We start from the raw sequence: 15,370 nt of genomic DNA on the forward strand, positions 1-15,370 counted from the left end.
ACGTGGCATGATATGATAAAAATATATATATACGCTCCGAACTGAACACGCCGGCGCTGACGGCGTGGGAATGCCGTTCATATTGTAGACAATATGTTTACATGTAGAGACCGAAGGATAGGTATACTTTCCATTTACATCAAAATAAGATAATTCCCACTTGTGACGTGTCGTTCTATCCTTTTTGGCAATTAATGAATGACAAAGACAGAATGACGTCACAATAATGAGCGAATTATCTGAGTTTTGATGTAATTGGAAAGCATCTTAATTATGTGGCATCTCTCCCGAACAGGACCTCTTCTTTCCCATAAATAATGAGCTTGTATCGGGAAATTAAAGGCCAAAGTTTTACTGTTGCGTAAATACTGAACCGTAAAATAATGCTAGATTAAATGACCTACAACAGGAGATTTGATTCAGAAATCGCTCGGACTATATATATATATATAGTCCGGTATATATATAATATAGATATACCTGTATACTACAGTATTATATATATATATATAATTACAAATTATGATAAATAAATTATATATGTATCGTGTTATATTATATATTAGATACCCGTCAGACAGCACACACATGTCCAAAAGCGAGGACGTAAGACGTCTAACGGAAATAAGATAGGCTAAAAGACGCTTAAAAAACGTCTAAAAGACGTTTTTGTCTGGGTATAATATCATACTTATACAGACTAAACTAGGTCATGTTGTTATATATTATAATTCCGTAAAAAATAAAACCAAGACAGAGAGATTTGTTTCATAAAGTTATATAGGAATACCTAATTTTCAACGCAGGATCGGGATGATATAAATATTTCTGAATTTGTCTCGCTAATATATATATACTCTTTTGCATTCATCTCTTTATTCTTCTTAAAAAAAAGGAAGGAATTTATTTTTTTGATAAGAATTAAAAGTATGTCACGGTGAATTCTTATCTATGTGTGTCCGGTAATCAGATGAGAGAGCGTAACGATAATAATGTATATTGTTAAATTTAATTTAGGAGAAATATATTTTTTTCTCCAATGCACACAAAAAAGGTTCAATATTTTTCAATTGCAAATATCAATTAGGACGTGTACGAAAACGTACACGATAATAAATCATGTGCTGCAAAAAAAAAAATTAACCTCGAAAGGACGCAAGTTTTCTTCGAGAATTAATCGATGCTTTGAATAAGAATGAAACCATATGTCACGATAAAATTCTTATCTCTTCCATATATTATGTAGTTATATTATACTATCTGGTATATATTATAATTATAGTTATTTGCGCAGCAGTGAAGTAATGTGGTCTATCAAACTAAATTAAGACGGAGTATATGTTTCTTTCAATATTACTCGATATTTTCCAATCGATTGAATAAAAATGAAAACGCCGAAAGGTCAGAGAGATTGCATTTTTATACTATTATATACGTTTCATCGTAATCAGTGAAGACGGCTGCACGAATGACTTGCGCAATTCTTTTGTTATTCCGAACGACGAACGACGAGTATGTATAGTAGAACGCACCAATTCAATTTAAAATGACAAAAGCATGACCCAAAAATAGTAGCGATATACTTTTAAAGCGAGAATTCGGAGGATGGAGTGGCGAAGGAGGAAATGGGAAAAGAGATGCGCGGATAACTCGTATAAATATAAGTTTATTTACATTGCAACAGATCCTTTTGTCAAATAAATGACAAAGGTGATTACGAGTGTAGACTTGAACGTAATTAGGGATTAAATGTTAATTAAAAATAATAATTACAACATTCTAAAACCGTGTGTATGTGTAGTGTGTGTGTGTTTGGTGTGAGTGACGCCGTGCACGTACTGCTGATTAAGTAATATACATTTGCCCCCCCGTAGGACTATACGAGACGTGCTACCGCGACATTATTGTGCTTCCGTTTTTCTTATTTTTCCTCCCCTTTTCTTGTCGCGAAGAAAAGTGTTGACGATAATATCCCTCTCGGTTGGACTATCGATATTGGATTACGCACTCGTAAACTTACGACTCGCTCTCGTATTTAACTTTAAGTTGCTTCAATAATAAAGTCATTAATATTAATAGTAAATCGTGGAAAAGATGTCAGACTGCAATTCGAGTCGCAGAGGTACCGCAAGGCCGTCCGAGAGAAGAGAGCGAGTTTCGTTGCGCGTTTATTGTGTCTCTCTCCTTCCCTTGACAAAGTTCTCAAGATTGACAGAAAGAAGCGTAAACGAAGAGCGATAGGAACGGTTTACGCATTTTTGCACGATACCATATATACTTTTTTTGCGTATGTATCGAGAGACGCGGTAGCGTCTCGCGCCAAGTATATTTTTTCATAAGGTACATTTTTTTACGAGCGTGTATATATATACATATACATGTATATATGTATATATACACTTACATATATAATATACATAAATATGTATGTATTGTGTTGTCGAGGCTGATTAGAAAAAACATCGCGGTGCATCGCGATTAATGCCGCATTCCTCCGTCACTGTACTTTTTTTCTTTAATACGCAAACGATATAAAAAGTTGAGCATCGATATTCTCATCGCGTACTGCACTATAAATACACATCGAGAAGAGAATTATTGACGAAGGTAGATCAATTCGCATCTCGCGACGAAGAAAAGCCGTGCAAACGTCGCGCGAACAACCCCCTCGCGTACGTACGTAAAACGCGTGCACGCGGGCCTTGGGGTGTCGATCGCATTCTCGATTTTACAACATTAATTCTAGTTTCAATCGATTATTCCCTTCCACTTAGAACAGTCACAAGGCAAAGAGCTCGGCGAGAATTTGTACCGAAACTATTTAATCGTTCTTTTGAGGATTTATCTATGCAATTATTTACTCTCCTTCCTACGGTATCTTGTAGAAAATAATTCATTCCAAGCATTCGCGCGCCAGGATCAATCAAACCGAGGCGGTCGGCGCGATTTAGCTAAGCTACTCGACCGTGCAGAAGTTTACATTTACGACTTTAGCGTGTGAAGCGTTCTAAACTCGAAAAAGACGCGTTTCACTCTTTTCTATGTCCTAACATCAATAAGGAATTCCGAAAATATTCTTCGATCAGAAATCTGAAGTACTCAGAAATCTTTCAGAGATCTGAAATATTCACACTCGCTAGAGTATAAGTCCTCGTGTCTCTTAAGGCAATTCTCGCGTTCGAAGTGTCCGCGAATCTAAATGCGTGAAAAATGTCAAATCAAGATGAAATATTATTTCCGGCGATTTCAGCCGTTTCGCACGCTAAATCGACGTTCCCGTACTAAGTCTTCGACTCGCGTACAACTTCGAGTTCGCGACGGCTCGAGTATTAAGAACACGCTTCTCCGTTTCCTCTTCATGTTTTTCATTTGGTTTATAAACGTTTCGAGAACACGTCGTGTATATACGTCTACACGTTCCGTGACTCGCTCTGTGCGCGCAACCGTTACCGGACAACGATGCACCTCACTACTCCATGGTACACGCGATCGCCATCCGGGTGTCCGTAGTCACATATGGCACCAATAAGGAATAATAATAAGGCTTAATGATTGTAGCGGTGGGTTATGGTGGCGGAGGTCTTCTCTGAGGTTCAGGCGTATAGCGTAGACGAGCTCGCACGTGTTGCGGGCTACCAGGCACGGAATTGCTTTCCGACAATCTCCTAGGCGGCGGCTGGGGCGGAGAAGGCGAGACGTACCTAGAAGAAGCCCAAATCATCTGCCATATTACACATTCTCTTTTGGTGTCATTAAAGAACGATCAATGATTATATAATTGATGACTATATAATTCATAATTATATAAGGAATTATTTCCTTGGAAGATGCACACCTTCGTGGAAAGGAGGGAGACGCCTGCTCGATTAAGTTCCTCCTGAGGGCAAGCGGAGACTCGCCGCGACTCAGTCTCGGCGGTGGTTCTGGCGAAGGAGCGCGCTCACTGCCGAGCCTGAGCCGTACGTAGGACGCGAAGCGTTTCTTCGCGGACTCCTTCGAGCCAACGATCTGCTGCGGTGGCATCACCAACGACGACGGCGGTGACTCCTGTTTCAGTTGATGCGCGAAACGGGAGATTAATAACTGTGGACTAGAGGAGCCATGGGATCCCTGCGGCGGTGGCTCCGAAGGAAACCTGATACAAAATGATAAAACCTGATGCTTTATGACAAAATTCTTTGCGAATTGTGATACAGAAAGTAAACATATGTGGTATTATTTGTTAAATGCGGTAACCTATGCATATCTACTAAATTATAAAATAAATTAAATAAAGGTGATTAAAAGATGAACTTTTACATTAAAAGATAATAAAAAATACAATTGGTTAGACTAAAATTAAATAAACAGATGAAAGAATGAACGAAGGATGTAAGATTAAGAGTATAGAGTATTTAATTTATATATATAGTCAATCAGCAAATATTTTTGCAAATGAAAGAAATAAAAATTGTAAAATACCTTACACATTATACTTTGATAAGTGTTAATGAGTTCTAAATAACAATGCATTTTAATACAGGTGAACCAATTTAAGTCTTTCAATTACCTCTTGCGGCTGATCATTGGGCTACCGTAGATGTTCTGCGTCTGCGGATAGGTTTGGAGTGTCGCGGGCTGCTGCAACGGTGGTTGCGCAATTCTATGCTGTAGAAACGGTGAGTAACGGCCGCTGTTGTCATACGTGGCAGGTGGCGGCTGAATGACGGGTGGATCGACATTCTCACGTCGCCAGGGCGAATAATCTCTGGTGAAGGGACTCAGCGATCTCGAGACGCCTCCTTGCCATCGGTCCGCCTTGTTGCCACCGTCGTGTTCCTCGTAACGGCTACTGCGATACGGGGAATACGGCCGACCATTGCTGTCCACGCTGGTGTCCTGAGTCCTGTAAGGAGAGAACGGTCTCGCCGCCGTTGTCGTCGTCGTCGTCGTTGTCGTCGTTTCCTGTCTACCTTGACCGTTCGTTGTCGAGCAGCGATTCGAAGAATTGTAATCGTGCCTCGTGACCATGCTCTGCTGCCGGTAGGGTGAGAAAGGTCGCGGTGGCAGGTTCGGCTCCGACTGATCCGCGTCCTTGGACTTCGGCGGCGAGAACGGTCGAGCGATCTCCTTCCGACGAAGAGCGTACGGACTATAGGGCACGTAGTTCGCGCCGTTCTCGCTATTGGAACGCTGATGGAACGGCAGAAAGCCGGAATTCGGTGACTCTTTGATGCTATTGACGTTGCTTTTCAGGAAGGCTGGCATCTCGGATTGCGCCCGAAGATGGGCTGTCTGCTTCAGAGACACATGACCCGAAACTCGCTGCTGCTGACCTCCTGGCAATCTGGAACTAAATTGCCATCCAAATGAAATTTTATCAAAGATAAATTTATAAATACGGTGATTTCCTTTCAACGTGAAAATGCGATCTGACTCGATATGCATATGTGTGTACCATTATCATCCCATAATCGTATCGTGATGACTCTGCAAAAAACCTCAGTCTAGAAGAGTTAATGAAAGTTAGAGCAGAACGTTAATCGTTAATTGTTATAGCATGCAAAATGCAGATGAGGACAGAAGTTTTCTTTTAAGAGAGATATATTAGATCTCTAAACCGTGCCGGTAACTTTTGGAGGATTATGCTGCAAAATCAAGATCTTTCGCATTGTCGTGTAAGTCATGGAACGAGCTGCTCACGGCGAAAACTTTGCATAAAAATCACAAGAAATCCTAGGATGTATAAAAATTTTGTTGACAAAATTAAGAAAGGAAATAAACAATACAATTAAAATTTCCATGATTAGAATATCTACACGATCCATAATCCTCTTTATCACGCTTACATTAATTTCGCTGCATCAATTTCGTCCCCGATCTGCAATAGCAGATGCAAAAATTTATTTCACGAAATCAATCTGCAAAAAAAGAAAAGAAAAAGGGCATGTGCACAGGGAAAAATTATGCGTGCATTGCGGCGGAGTGGGCGAGTCGGTACGCTAAACGCAACAAAAGTAGACGAAAAGAAACGAAAATATATTGAAATAAATAAAAAAACAATGCTTACCGTGAGTAGGGGTTGAAGGGTGGGATGTGTAACAGGCGCGTGCACAAACCAAACAACTCGAAATGAAAATTGGCCAGATTTTTGGATACTCTGAGTAGCGGGGAGTAGTCTATCTTTTCTTTTTTTCACTTTTTTTAAAGTTTTCTTTCGGGGATTTTTAGGCAGTTTGTCCGGGAAGGAGCGGAAGTAGGAAAGAAGAAAGGAATAAGGGAGAGGGAGGATGCTACGCCGCGCTGCCTCCCTCAAGCTCAACGCTGCAACACAATTCAACACGCACGCAAACTTTTAATTCGAAAGAAGGAACTATAAATGTCAGGTTTTTTTTTCCAAAGCAGTATCAGAGATAAATATATACCGGATGTTCCAGGAGTATGTCGCGTCTTTCTTTCGGCCGTAATTTTTTCGACAAATTCTCAAATTGATCATTCTTTAGTTCCAAAAGTCAACAAGCAATCAACGAGAGAGAATCCGCTGGCTAAAAGTCAAAAACGCCATAATTCCAAGACACTTCGTACAATCGTTAACATCCAACGTCAGGCCAATTCGCAAAACGCTTCGGTTCAAAACTCACTGATTGTGAATATGTTAAGCGCACAAAGTCTTTATGAAGTCTTTATAAAAATCGCTCGTAAAACGCGATTAAACCTGGTTATTGCCAAAAGATAAAAAAAAAATATAGATAACCAAACCAGAGATCAGTATCTTTATTAGTCAGAAATTTCATGCCACGTTTAAAAGTTCGCGATCTCGCTATCACGCTAGCGTTTTTAATGATTATATCATTATCCTGTCTTTCCTATCACAATATTAAACATCCTAAATATTACGTCTAATCTAAAAAAAGCGTACAACGAACAGCAATCAGACCTTGGTTCCCACCTTGGTTCTAACTGCCGTATGAACCATTGACAGCCGGAGTTTGTCAGGGCGAAATTTGTCTCGTCGTCCTGTAAAACTTCGTACTTGCGAATAAAGGCATGTTCCATGAGCTTGTGGTACTTTGGCCGGTGCTTGTAGTTCTTCGTGAGGCAGCAGCTGACGAAATTCCTAAACTCCTTGGAGAAGTGCGCATCCGCCGGAAGAGACGGAGGATCGTCTTGTACTACTCTGCTCAGTACCTGTAATGTGAGTAGAATAATAAAATAAGTATAGAAACGATATAAGTAGATAGATGTGGTTACATATATATATAAAGTTTGTATAAAGTTATATATAAAGAAATCAAGCCACTTTAAAATAGTTTTTTTCAAAAGATACAGCTATATTAAAAATAAAGTTCCACACTGAGAAAGCAAAACCTAAAAGCAAAAGGACTCCAATATGCAGTTAACTTCAATACATAAGTACTACACATATTTAGTACATCTTATAATAAAAAAAAATCTAAAAATTAATTTTTTTCCGTACAACTACGTCCACACGAAAATAACAAAGAAACTGAAATAAATTTCCAATGGAAATTTTACCTCAAAATCAGTCTTGCAGTCTCGATAAGGAAATACTCCCGTAGCTAGTTCCACTAGAGTAATGCCCAAACTCCATACATCCGCCCTTATATCATAATCCGGCTTAGTAGGATCTGGTGGATCTATCCTTTCAGGCTGCACAAAAAACGAAACGATAAGTTATTCCATTACTTAAGAAATTGGAACATTCTTCTACATTGTGATACACATGTTACTCACAGCCATGTACGCCGCGCATCCCGCGCTTCTCGTCTTCGCTTTGCTGTCGACCAGTCTGCCAGAAATTCCGAAATCACAGAGTTTCACCCCTCCCGTCTCGTCCAGTAATATATTACTAGGTTTCACGTCTCTATGAATTACACCATGCTTCTCTTTCAGGTACGACAACGCTTTTACTGTCTAAAGAGAAAGAATGTATAATGTAAATTCGTCTTTCCACAATAGTTTCAAAATTATCATAAAAACGTTCCAAAATATTGCATTTCAAATTTTTAGAAAAAAATCACAGAATGGTATCTTAACTTTGAAAATAATAATACAGTAAAATTATCTTCTTTTCAAATGTATATCTTCTCTTTTACTATAATTTCTCCAAGACTTTCAAATATAGAAATTTTGGAAATGTTGCGACAAAACACTTAATAAACGAAAGCATAAAGAAACTTACTGCTACTGTAACTTTTCCTAAAAAATTCTCCGGTATCGCTTGCCTGCTACGCTTCAATAGTTTATCTAGGCACGTCGCCATCAGTTCCATGCAAATCCAAACATCGGATTCGGTTATGAAACAACCCAGGCACTGCACAATGTACGGACAGTCGTGCGACTTGAGCACAACGTCGAGATCCATAATTATCCTCTTATTCTCCTCCGCATTCCCAGAGCGTCGCATCTGTTTCACAGCGATTACCACGCCGCTCGGTTTATGCCTCATTTTGACAACGTGTCCACAAGTGCCGTTACCGAGTTCGCCCAGATGTTCCAAGTCTTTCATCTCTGTCTGATACCTCTGACCATTGATGTTCAGGATGCCGTTCATCTTCATGATTTCCTGCAGCTTTAACTCGACTTCGCTGTCGTGCATCTTTGGCGGCGTTATCTGCGACACTGGCAGATCTAGCTGTCTTCTGGGTCGTGTCGGGGTACCCATATCCCCAACTGTAAAGAGATGCGTGATACATTTTAATACATTATTCCGTTCTTTCCATCATATATTTATTTCTTTATAATCAAACATAAACTTTCTTATAATTCAGCATTATATTATAAATAACTCTACATTAACTTTAATAACCAGAAGTGATCTTAATATCAATGTTGAAAAGTATTTCAGTTATTTCTTCAAAAATTTAACATCAAACTTATGGATTCAGTTAATAAATTCATATATTATATTGAATAGTTTCTCAATTTATATATAAATTCAGCTATCAATCTTATATATTACTATATATATTTAACATCGAGCTATAGTAATGTTATATCCTGCGCCACTTACCAGTAATCTCTGAATTTTTTGATTCAGTATCAGAATTCAATTACAATAATAAACGGTTTACGGTATACGGATCTAAAAGTGGTTCAACAAAAAATGAGTAAATCAAACAGCGAGCGAACCACGCTCGACGCAAGCAAACGATAGGCGATAAAAAGGAGGCGGACGAAGAAGCGAGATCCCGCCGAATCGCTTCCGCGGGTCTTTAAATCGCGAGATCAACAGTGCGGGGATCGATCAACGGCGCGACGGTCAACATAACCTGTACACGCGCGCGAACGCGACAACGCATCGGCCGGCGGGGTGGATCGCATCGATCCGGGATGAGGGGAGGATCCAGGATGGACTCGCGGGGATCTTTGCGCGCATCAGAGCGGGCTGCTTACGTTGCCGGGGTCTGCGGAGCGCGGGGCTGGACGCGGGGCCCACGGTCGCCGACGACGACGACGACGACGATGAGGAGTGCAGGCCTATGCCCGGGCCGCCGACCTCGGCGCCGACCTGCCTGTCCCGGTCCCGCGACTCGTTCTCCGCCCGCAGCCGCTCCTCCAGATTCATGATCTTCTTCTCCAGGGTGCTCGACATCGCGCCCCCGTGCACGGCCACGACTCCTCGGCGCTGCTAACGCGGCTACGTGTTTGTTTTGGTTTCTCCTCCCTTTTTTTTATTTATGTTTGTCCCGGTTTGTTTTCCTACGTACGCCACACACACACACCACCAACGCCAGGGCTCTCTCACCGGGCTCGCCACACCGCCGTCATGCGCCCGATATTTGACAATTTTCGCATCGCACTCTCTTCACGCGCTGCCCCTTGCCCCTTTTTGGCAGCAAGAGGGTACATACTCCCCCCTCCAGGAAAACAGAGGGGCGGGGGGGAGGACGGTACTCATCAGCGCCGTCTGGCTGGACTGCTCCCCGGAAGTAGGCGAACTAAACGCGGGCCACACGACAATTGATTGACCCAAGCAGCGGCTCTTTCCGTAGAGAATTAAAATTATTTATAATTTAATTTTGTTAATTTAAGGCTGCGGTCCACTTAACTCTACAAATGCTTTGAAGCATTCCTCTTCTTCTTTCTTTCAATAAAGAAAGACGGAGAAGAAAAACTCTTCAAAGCATTTGTAGCGTCAAATGGATCACAGCCTATTGATCGTCCCAACGATCTCTACGATCGTTTCATTGGATGGTAATTTTAACAAATAACATATCATACAGAGGCTAAAGACAATGCGCGCACAGAGAAGCGCGATCAACCAATAATAAATGAAATCATTAGGTGAAATCATTAGGCCAGTTATCCTCCACTGAACGCGGCGATAACACGGTTTTTGTTCGTGATTTTTTCCAAGCTAATTTTGTCTATCTCGCCGTTGAAAGTGAAACGAGAATTTTAGAATTTAAATGCGCGATTAATTATTTCGTTTGGTTTGCTCGATTATTAGATCGTTAAAATCGTAGCCATGATATTGCGAAATGTTTGATATTTGTTGTATATATTTATTATTATATTTATTATAAAAAGTATGTAGTAATACAAATATATATATTATATTATTAATATTTATATTTATATGTGTATTAAATATCATATTATTATGCAATAATTACACATGTAACGTATTTTACGTTAGGATGTGCATCGGCATCATACGTGATTCACGAATGAAATCAGCTGATTCTCCAAGTCTTTCTGATTGGTTGAAACGCGTCATATGCTCCCGTGCGAGCGTTCGTTTGAAATGTTTGAAAATTACTCCGCCATGTTATTGTATGCGCGGCGACTTTTATAGCATAAAGCATTGACGAGAAATGACACTTCGGTGCAACAAATCGCTCGATAATGGCTACAGCTAATGCGTCGACGTTCCACGAGGAATTTAAATCCGAGAGGACCGTCCGTAAACGGAGATCGTCGGTTTTCCAAACACGTACCGTGACGCGCGACCACAATGGAGGTTAGTTCACCCTGCGAAGTGACATGTTGCGATCGCGAGAGACTTTTGTGTCGAAACACCATCACCGAATTTAAAGACATAATAATTGGAGATCGGAATATACCGGTCTCCATTAATGGCACTGCTTTCATAAATGTAGTTATTTCTTACGAACAATTTTATTCTGAAAATGTTAACTTCCGTACAACGAATCTGCTGAGCTCCCCAGATCAATTACTACTCTAATAACTGTAACTAAATAACATCTTCCAGGCGTCAATGATGTTACAATTAACGAAAGCAGACTTACGGCAGACCCAAACAAAGATGAAGAAGAGTGCAATGCTAAGGACGATGTCGAGACTTTTAATCTGAAGGAATATGTAGAGAAGCTCAGGCAAGAGCGAAAGGATTGGCAACGGGAGTACAAGAGTCGCAAAGCTCAACGGAAAAACTTAACCAAGCAGAAAGCAAGCGCGGAGAGACACGGGCAGATTCTCGATATAAATGTACTGACAGCAGCCGAGAGAACTTTCGTCTTGACTCGTCCCAATTACGAACACATCTGCAAAAATAGTCAGAAATTATTGGACGTGGCGTTGAAGATGTCTACGCTCGGTCAACATGTACACAGGTTGAACCGGAGATTCATGGAGAGAATGGAGAGCAATATATCCAAGGCCACTGGAAATGTTATCAAGATCTCAGAGCAATGAAGCAGACGTAGCTTTAGGTATCGTTTATTGTTTCAATTCTACAAACTTACAGGTAGGAGCATCAATAGTAAAAGTATAAATAACACTTAAATTAATTAAATATGACAACACTGGGTAGGAAAACGCTCGATCGATTATACGATACTTATTGGTGCGTGACGACCGTAATTGTGGCGCATTCGCATCAATGAGATAGAGATGAGATGTAATAAATACTCAAAATAATTTACCGATATTACACAACATTAAACTTTATATCTATGGAATACGTCTAGTTTCTAGAGAAGACCGTCTATTTTCCGCCATTTCTGGCACGTCAAGGAGATTCGAGATATTGATTCGATCGTATAAAGATATTTCTGATGTTAGAGCGACTCTTACGATCACGTTCTGTGGTATATTAATATTCAATGCTTCAAATAATCTAAGATTGCACAGAATAACCAATAGAGCTGTCATCTATGTAGATGAAAGCTCTTCCTCCTCGCTGCTTTCCTCTCCTTCTGCGCGAGATATTCCTTTCTTGACTGGCTGCTGTGCAGCTCCAATATGTGATTGATTTTCCGTACAATCTCCTCGGCCGTCGCTGAATCCGCTTCAAAATCGTGATTTTTGAACGATGCTGATTGGTGAAGTGAATGACTTTGGCCTATAACGCCATAATAACATTAAAATATCGTCCATGAAACGTAAATCTTCATTGTAAAGCTTTTTAAAATTGAAAATAATTATAAATTTGCGAAAAATGACTTTTCTTAAAATCTTTTTTTTTTATCGAAAGAAATAAAATCATCATGCAATATGTAATTATGTAAAAAGAAAATAACTGACTCAGAAAATTATCTGGAGCACTGGATTGCGGGGTATAAACCAGCGTAAATATAGTTTTCGACCCCTTAGTCTCGGTCACTTCGCACCAGGCGATGCTGTCTATGTGATAACTGACTGCTCGCTGTCTATTCCAAAACCTAGCAGCGCCTTTGCCCGTTATCACTGGATCTATCTCTATCTTCTCGCCCGATATTCCGAGATGAATTTCAGTCTTTGCTCGCATCTTGTTAATTATATATACCCTGCAATTGGAGATGTGTATATTCTCATGCAACACACCTCAACAATTACTTTGTACCATTTCTTTTACTGTTTTTACAACTTGATTCTCAATACTATACTGCCCTTAAAATTTTCAACAGTATAATTATTCATTACTTTTCCATAATTTCATTTAAATTATTTATTAATCACTTGTTATTTCAATGTAGCTATGCTAACAATTGAAATACTTTATAAAAAGCGATATATTTGACGTAAAATATTGAACTACCTGTACGATTGATACAACGGCGCCTCCATCGCAGTAGTGTGACCCTCCATCTTAGCCAGGTCGTTTGCAACTTCCTCCTGCTCCTTGCTTTTAACCTCCGGGTCCTCCTCATTTTTCGCCTGAATGCAACTGATCGTGTTGTGTCGTGCTTTATCGCTCGGCTTCATCTCGATCAGGCCCAGCGTAGTGAATTCGAATTTGGAGATAGTTTCGTACGGGTCCAAACAAGGAAAGGCCGAATCTATCTCACCGTCATCCTCAGTGATGTACAGTCCATAATGTGAAATGTTTTCCCTGTTAACGGCCGACGAGACTTCGTAAATAAAGCATACGCAATGGGTTCTGTAAACGGGAATTAACTTGATACAGACTTTAAATTATGATCGGGACGTTCACTTGCATATTTGTAGCAAATCAACCCGATGAAGTCCAATACTCGTGCTGTTACTGTTACCACCACCTGAAGTGGATACATCCTGTCCTCTCTCGGCAGCATACACATGAATATCCTATATTTTCTCACAGGGATGCTCACCTGCGCCTGCAAAAGAAATTTTTAAATATATAGCAAATCTATGTTTCTTATGAAGATCACAAAGCTGTAAAATTTATAATGCACAATCTCTATTTTTTGCTATGAGAAATCTTGCGTAACATACATTATTTTCATTTATTAAGATCTTTTGGAATTGGAGCTCATTTGAGGGAAACGATAAATCAGTATTACATACGTTGCCGTCAAATTTGGCATATTCCTTGAATGGATTTGGTGGTAAATTTGGACACTTTTCGAGTTGTTCCGACAAAAGAGATTGTCCTTTTTTCACTGGCGTTTTCCTACGAAAATCTTTCCTTTGAAACAGATCTGACTGATCTGTCGGCGTCACGGCATCAGGATTGTGCTCCCATTTGACATGCTTGACTTTGGCAGCTTTTTTCCTTTCTATGTCCATTTTCTCTAGTCTTTGCGCAGTGTTAGATCTCTGTCTGTGACTGAATTCCATTTCTAGAACGATGTTGCGAACAAGAGGGCGTCATAATTAAGGAATTTAATTGAAAATAATTTGGATCGTGCTCCAATTTAGTTCTAGTTATAAGAAAATGTATATGCCATCGAAATTATTTTGCCGACAATCTCGAACCGAATCAATTTTGACTTGAGTTTTATAGGACACACAAGTATTCTTATGCAAAATAAAAAGAAAGCGAAGTATATACCCATTTGTATGTCATACGATTCTCCCATTTCGTCCAGATCCTCATCGTCGCTTTCTTCCATCCCGGGATAACATTGCAGTGTTCCATTTTTCTTCAACTGTTTAGGAATATTCTCCCCCAATATCACCATGTCGCACATACCTTTCAATCGAGAGTAATACGAAGTATTTAGCACAAAATAATTACAATTCTAAATGAACTATAATATAGACTCTATATTATATAGTTTATAGTTCATTTATTATGTTTGTTATGCTCCACACAGTCTATATTATAGAGCATAATACTATACATGGAACACTATATATATTGACACATTTAGCTCATTTATTACTGAGTTACAATGACATATAAACGATTAATTTTAATCCAATTCATCTTGCAACAAGCGTGTTATCGGAAATACCTTATTATCAGGACATTTCCAGATTGGTGCAACGCCTCGCGATTAATCCATTGACGTTTCTAACCTAGATTCGTCACAAGTACATACAAACCTGTGTCGTCTGTCGCGAGAAAGCTGTCCCTGATGTGCGACAGAAGCCAATGTTGATTGTCGTAGAGAGCCATTTCTTTCCTCCTTTTTCCCTTTTATCGATTAGACGCCACCCGTTATATTAGTAAACACGCGATAAAACGCGTCCTCGATGGCTCGTGCCGATCGAACCTTTTTACAAATCGAAAGATCGATTTCCGCGCCCGCGCCCATCGTGTCGCACCGGTCGCACGGAGCGTCGTGAAGTTTGCTGCGCGATTACCAACAGATAATATCAGAGGGTGACTTTGGGTGATTTCGATCAAACTTTCATTAACTTATTACAATTAATAATATACCTGTAGTATTTTACTAACATGGATAAAACTATTTAATTGTTTTTATTGTTTGACAAAAAAATATTAAATTACGGGTGATAAATATTATATAATTCGAAATTTTACTTTGAACAGTTTTGCTGTTAATTATAAGTTAATCAGTGATTAACTTATAAAAAGTAATACCTATAATTTTGTTAACATAAGTGGACAGAATTTATTAATTTTTTTGCTTCCTCATAGAGGAAGCTTTGTAATGGTGAAAAAATTTTTTTTCGAGATTTTGATGGAAATAGGTTTAGAATGTTCTAAAATGTCAAAAAATCATATTAATAAAAAATGTCCGGAAGTATG

At 39.6% G+C, this 15,370-nt stretch overlaps 3 protein-coding genes across 5 annotated transcripts; 1 reads left to right on the forward strand and 2 right to left on the reverse strand.

Moving 5' to 3' along the window:
- Nucleotides 1-1,650: 1,650 nt before the first annotated feature.
- Nucleotides 1,651-9,861, reverse strand: LOC143903809 (uncharacterized). Of its 3 annotated transcripts, none has more exons than XM_077417778.1 (8): nucleotides 9,397-9,861; nucleotides 8,183-8,673; nucleotides 7,735-7,914; nucleotides 7,516-7,650; nucleotides 6,917-7,167; nucleotides 4,550-5,332; nucleotides 3,836-4,135; nucleotides 1,651-3,701 (listed from the first exon to the last, which is right to left on the reverse strand). In XM_077417778.1, exons 1-8 carry the CDS (start codon nucleotides 9,593-9,595, stop codon nucleotides 3,566-3,568), a joined length of 2,475 nt encoding a protein of 824 aa, XP_077273904.1. In that variant the 5' UTR covers nucleotides 9,596-9,861; the 3' UTR covers nucleotides 1,651-3,565. The 3 variants fall into 3 exon arrangements, with proteins under 3 accessions (XP_077273904.1, XP_077273905.1, XP_077273906.1); XM_077417779.1 differs by having other exon boundaries at nucleotides 6,929-7,167; nucleotides 9,397-9,860; XM_077417780.1 differs by lacking the exon at nucleotides 9,397-9,861 and adding an exon at nucleotides 9,014-9,376.
- An 877-nt stretch (nucleotides 9,862-10,738) lies between these two features.
- LOC143903827 (uncharacterized) lies at nucleotides 10,739-14,200 on the forward strand. Its single transcript, XM_077417812.1, has 2 exons — nucleotides 10,739-10,966; nucleotides 11,219-14,200. The coding sequence occupies exons 1-2, from the start codon at nucleotides 10,852-10,854 to the stop codon at nucleotides 11,659-11,661; spliced, it is 558 nt and encodes a 185-aa protein (XP_077273938.1). The 5' UTR covers nucleotides 10,739-10,851; the 3' UTR covers nucleotides 11,662-14,200.
- Nucleotides 11,670-14,896, reverse strand: Sin1 (SAPK-interacting protein 1). Its single transcript, XM_077417792.1, has 7 exons — nucleotides 14,701-14,896; nucleotides 14,204-14,344; nucleotides 13,717-13,991; nucleotides 13,357-13,526; nucleotides 12,986-13,279; nucleotides 12,493-12,734; nucleotides 11,670-12,310 (listed from the first exon to the last, which is right to left on the reverse strand). Exons 1-7 carry the CDS (start codon nucleotides 14,771-14,773, stop codon nucleotides 12,117-12,119), a joined length of 1,389 nt encoding a protein of 462 aa, XP_077273918.1. The 5' UTR covers nucleotides 14,774-14,896; the 3' UTR covers nucleotides 11,670-12,116.
- Between the last annotated feature and the right edge of the window lie 474 nt (nucleotides 14,897-15,370).

This window comes from Temnothorax americanus, unplaced genomic scaffold (genome assembly GCF_048541705.1).
Source record: "Temnothorax americanus isolate GAGA-0224 unplaced genomic scaffold, ASM4854170v1 Scaffold5, whole genome shotgun sequence".
Lineage (NCBI taxonomy): Eukaryota > Metazoa > Arthropoda > Insecta > Hymenoptera > Formicidae > Temnothorax > Temnothorax americanus.

Coding starts and splice junctions, on each gene's coding strand:
- LOC143903809 (XM_077417778.1), bottom strand. CDS start 9,595: ATGTCGAGCACCCTGGAGAAGAAGATCATGAATCTGGAGGAGCGGCTG. Junction 5,333..6,916: donor GAACCAAGGTGGGAACCAAG/GTCTGATTGCTG, acceptor ATGGCAATTTAG/TTCCAGATTGCCAGGAGGTC. Junction 3,702..3,835: donor TCTCCCTCCTTTCCACGAAG/GTGTGCATCTTC, acceptor GGCTTCTTCTAG/GTACGTCTCGCCTTCTCCGC.
- LOC143903827 (XM_077417812.1), top strand. CDS start 10,852: ATGGCTACAGCTAATGCGTCGACGTTCCACGAGGAATTTAAATCCGAG. Junction 10,967..11,218: donor GACGCGCGACCACAATGGAG/GTTAGTTCACCC, acceptor AACATCTTCCAG/GCGTCAATGATGTTACAATT.
- Sin1 (XM_077417792.1), bottom strand. CDS start 14,773: ATGGCTCTCTACGACAATCAACATTGGCTTCTGTCGCACATCAGGGAC. Junction 13,992..14,203: donor ATCGTATGACATACAAATGG/GTATATACTTCG, acceptor ACATCGTTCTAG/AAATGGAATTCAGTCACAGA. Junction 12,735..12,985: donor CCGTTGTATCAATCGTACAG/GTAGTTCAATAT, acceptor CTCCAATTGCAG/GGTATATATAATTAACAAGA.